Genomic DNA, 5037 nt, shown 5'->3' with positions numbered 1-5037 from the left:
TGACGAGTTGAGAGCCAGCTCAATTACAAGATTGAAAAATCTCCTCCTACTTATTTTGTTAAAAAAAGAAGCTAAATGGGGTATTTTACTGGAATGTTGATCTTGTCCGACCGAAAAGCACAAATCCACCATCACCTTCAGGCCTTCATCTCATGGTCCAAAACCCCAAGTCCAGCATCACCAATCAGCAACAAGACAGGCCGCTGGTGATAACACTTGACAGTTCAGCGAACTCAACAAGAACGCCATTACTGTAACTGGACAGGACACAAACTTAACCGAGATACAGCATTCACCTTATATCCCGCATTGTCACAGCCAAAAGAACATTAAGCATTCGACTCATCAGGAACAGACTAACAACTGACAAGCAAAGTTGGACAGACGAGGACTAATAGGTCAACAATCGTTCTCTTCTTCATCTTTTTGGACAACGATCAGGTCAATGATCTTTGGTGAACATCCCCTCCAATGTTTTCAGCCAGCTCACGTACTGGGCCTGCTCCTTCTGAAGCAAGTGTTCACGAAGTGAGGTCGCCAGTTCGGGGGTAACGCCTCTTGCCAGGAGATATTCTTTCAGTGCAGCCTGTAGCTTAGGATCCAAATCCCTGCACAGCGGAAGGAAAAACACTCTCACTCAGTGCAATTAGAGAGGAACAGCACATGCTTCTTGAGCTTGCTGCTTTTCAAAGGAATCAATTGCCTTTTTGGTGGTTTTGTAAATTATAAATGTGATCCTTTTGTCTATGGTGGGACAATATGATCATTATACATTGAAACAGCTGATATAGTTAACATCGACAAGAAGAATTTCATGGATGAGAAACACATCCAGTTTTTGTTGTTGTTGTTGTTGTTGTTGTTGTTGCACCTGGCTTCAGAATAAACCATAGGCACCATTTGGACTCACTCAGAACAAACCATAGGCACCATTAACAACAACAGATGTAACCGATAGCATATGTATGTTCTCTATTTGGTATGCACTTTGAGCACATTGTGTTTCACATATTTAATACAGTAGAGCAAAAAAGAAAGTGGGTACGAAGCATTATTATCCATCTTAAGCCCAGTCTAGTCCCAGCTTAACATGCATCAGGTATGGGGTTTTGGCACATGATGCACTGTATGCCTTATCCGATCAAAACGGTTAAGCGTAAATGACCAATCTGTACAGGTTTACAAATTATCATATTACATATCATGAATTAGCTCCTCCTAATTTATAGAACAAACTCTCTCTATACCATTTGGTTTAGCCTAATCATTCATTACAGTAAAACAGCACAGCTATTTCGAGTAATTCTAAATCTATGTCGATCCCGAAAAAGTGATGTTTAATTGTACACCTTGCAGTCAATGCTTTAGGTAATAATTGTTCCTACTATCAAAACCATTACCTTGGTCCCTTCCCTTACAATAATAATCGATAAAACCTCTTGCTGTATCTCATGCCCAACTTCACAATGGAGAAAGGTACCGGTTCCAATGGCTAGCATAAGTCGCATGCCAAGTAGTAGACATGACTTGGGGCAAGTCAGGTGCCACACTACATTCACGCAAACTTCTCTATTAACTAAAGGCGACATATGATGCTTCAATTCGGTATTACACCCGCGAGCAGCAATCTTGAGAAATTAGAGAATGAAATAAAGCATAACCTAGAATTTTAACATTCAACACCTTTCAGATAGATCAACTCTGAGGGAGTATACCATTTAACTAATTTAGTGCCCAAATCAAAAGCAATTGCACAAATGCGCCACAAAGGGATGATCTCATAAAGTATACTGCCGCAATATTTATTGGCAAAGAAGGATCTCAGCGTCTCTGCACAGTGTAATATCCAAAATTCCAAAAATTTCAACCACTATCAAATACTCCACAAAGGGAGTATTATTATTATATAAGAAAATAACTACTCAAACTAAAATAATGGCAGTCATCCAAAGAGTTAGGGCAATAAACCGATAAGTCCCCTTTATACAAAAGGAATCTAAACAACTGGAAGTGGTACTGGCATTTCCTCTTAAATAATTTTAGGTTTAAAAGTAAGACCACCAGCAGTTAGTGGTCTCCACAAACTGCAACAGGAGTTTCAGACTTACAGTTATCAATGGCAGAGGTGTTGTGACAAGAAAATCCTATGCTCTTTACATCCTGCATCCAGCTATTGGGAAATTCCACTGAACGTAAAACAGACTCTCCCCAGATAATTTATGAGAAATTCTGCGGTCAGTCGCCCTTTGTATTGTAAGATTTTTTGGAGGATTCCGATCCTTACGAAATTTTCTGTATAAATGCCCTTTGGTTCACAGAAACGGTGCTGCCGAATTCCTACGGATAGATTTCCTATGCTCCAGTTCCACCGGAATTTCAAAATTCACCAAAATCATTTTTCTAAACACATTCGCTTATGATTGAGGCGATTTTTCTATGTTCAAACGAAATGATAATTCATTCACCCTTCTTGGGGTTTTGTGAAGAAGTCCTGTGATTTAAACTTCATTCCTATCGTATTCATGTTTTTATTTTCCAACTGACCACACCAGCCAGGTTCCACTATCACTCTATCAGAGAGATAACGGAATAACAAAGTACCAACATCCTTGCGCAACAGAAAGTAAAAACTAAGCTAGGATTTCAGGCTGCGTAATGCTAGCCATAGAGGTGTTTTTTCATGTTCCTGCTTTCTTAGTTCAGCATGCTCACCTCCCTAGTTCCATACAGTAAACCCCAATGTATCAGTTCAGTTCAGTTCAGTTCAGTTCAGTTGACACTTGACACATGGTATACATAGCATCATTAACAGAATTAAAAATCAAGCAGCGCAAGGAACATTACCCGAAGTCTGGCCCTTCATACTTGCGGTCTCCACCATCGCCAGGGAACGCGTGATACGAAAGGGCAGTTATATCATAGCCAGCAGCAGCGCCGCCGGCCGCGGCAACCGCGCGGCAGTCGAAGCGCAGCAGCGGTTCCACTCCTGGCTTGCTGACGAACACCTTCATGAGCGCGTCCCTGGGCAGCGGTTCCTCGCCTTCGAAGCGCAGTGGGGCGAGCAGCGCCGACACGTGGACCTCCTCGGTGTCTCCGCGGCGGCGCAGAAGCACGTCCTGCGCACGCGGCGCGTCCGACACGGTGGCAAAGTCGAGAGCCTCCTGCGAATGGGAAAGGGGGCGTGAGTGGCGCTGGATTGGGGCTGGAAGTCACTGGTGGGAGGATAGGGCGGGGGGTACCTGAGAATGGAGGGAAAGGGGGGAGGAGGAGGGGGGCGAGGAGAGCTCGTGGGCGATCTCCGCACGCAGGGCGGCTACGACGCCGTCGTCCTTGGCGCCGCGGCGGCGCCGGCGGAGGACGCCGGAGGCGGACGTGCTCAGGCGCCGCAGGAACATCGCACCGGGCTTGAGAGAGATGCGGATCAGTCGCGACTCGAGCCTGGTGCGGTCGTAGCGGTTCGTTCGCAAACCAAATCAACCATGAGCACAGCTCAAAAGCAAAAACCAAAAACCTTTTTTTTTCATAATATGTGTCTCATTCATAAAGATTAAAATACAAGTCACACAAAGACCGACATGACAAAACTGAAAAGACAGCAGAACGTCTCTGCGCTTGACACCAACGCCCGCCACCTGCCTCCGGCACCACATAGCAGCCACCGAAAGAAAAAATGACGGATCACCTTCTCACTCGAGCTTGACGCGGCTTCATACGGATCACCTTCTCACTCGAGCTTGGCGCGGCTTCATCGCTGATATGCAGCTTTACGGACCTTCAAGGTGGCTCACCAAAGACGAAACCATTACCGTTGAACGAATCAGACCGGGGCAACACCCCGGACACGCCATTGAACTTCAGATCTACCACCCCACATGACTAAGACATCAAAGGAGGAAACCATACCCACCATCCACGAACCACGAGCCCAGCACACGCTCCGTCTTTCAGATGTCGTCGATGCAGACCACAATCTGCATCCGCTCCTCGACTACCTCTCAAGCTCCGCGCCGACGTTGGAGCAGACGCCGTCGCAACGATGGAGCCTGAGGACACATGTCCACCACAAGGATGCCGCCGTGGCCACGACATCCCTGCTTGAACAGACTGATTCCCAGATCCTTCACCAACAATAGAGACGATCGCCTCGCGGAGAAGAATCCGGAGCTTCTAAATTCAGCATCGCCATTGCCGCCACCAAAGCCAAGACGTCGAACGATCCAAAACCCTAAGCTTCTTTAGCCCTAAAACCAAAAGCTAAAATGATTCACACATGCGGATCCGGCGACCCCCTCATCACCGACGACCAAAAGGTCGCCGGCGAAAGAAAACCCCCGGGCAAAGGTGAGGATACGCAGGTTCATCCATACCATCTTACCGTTCTTCTTTTCTCTAATGCTCTTGGCAGACGAAGTCTATGCGTGCATCATAATGTGTAGGAAATGTAAACGATTGAATGAAAAATCAAGAGCTTTGTTTGATCTGAGAATCGTCTATTTATACAAGAATTTGGGCCACCTATAATAGGCGTCTGTTACAAAGAGACACCTATACGGACAGATGCGTCTGTACGACGCTTGGACACTGTCGGATTCAGGGCTTCGCAGATCCAAGAAAGATTCGAACTCTGGGGTACGTGCGAAGAACTCAATCTCCCCAGTCTGCCAACTCGATGATCTCTCAGGCTAGCTCGATGAACAGGAAAGGAAGGGGACACGACAGTTTACCCAGGTTCGGGCCACCTTGCGGTGTAAAATCCTACTCTTGCTTTGTGGTGGATTAGCCTCGAGGTGGGCTGAGGATGAACTAGTACCGAGGGAGAACAACCTCAGAAGGTGTGTTCTTGTGTGGGTATGAGCTGGTGAGGGTTCGGATGGCTCGATCCCTCCATCCCCGTCCGTGGTGGTGGCTAAGCTATATTTATAGTGGCATTGGTCCTCTTCCCTCAAAATGAAGGCGGGAAGGGATCCCACAACGGCCAAGTTTGAAGGGGGGCAACTAGTACATCTTATTCTAACAAAAGGTGGTCTTCGCGTGCAA

General features: G+C 46.4%; 1 protein-coding gene across 1 annotated transcript; it reads right to left on the bottom strand.

The window, feature by feature from the left end:
* Nucleotides 1-274: 274 nt before the first annotated feature.
* On the bottom strand, nt 275-3475 carry LOC109782699 (uncharacterized). The gene is made up of 3 exons (XM_020341317.4): nt 3240-3475; nt 2845-3161; nt 275-608 (listed from the first exon to the last, which is right to left on the bottom strand). Exons 1-3 carry the CDS (start codon nt 3393-3395, stop codon nt 443-445), a joined length of 639 nt encoding a protein of 212 aa, XP_020196906.1. The 5' UTR covers nt 3396-3475; the 3' UTR covers nt 275-442.
* Between the last annotated feature and the right edge of the window lie 1562 nt (nt 3476-5037).

Source organism: Aegilops tauschii, chromosome 5, assembly GCF_002575655.3.
Source record: "Aegilops tauschii subsp. strangulata cultivar AL8/78 chromosome 5, Aet v6.0, whole genome shotgun sequence".
NCBI lineage: Eukaryota > Viridiplantae > Streptophyta > Magnoliopsida > Poales > Poaceae > Aegilops > Aegilops tauschii.
This window is presented reverse-complemented; position numbering and strand designations above follow the sequence as displayed.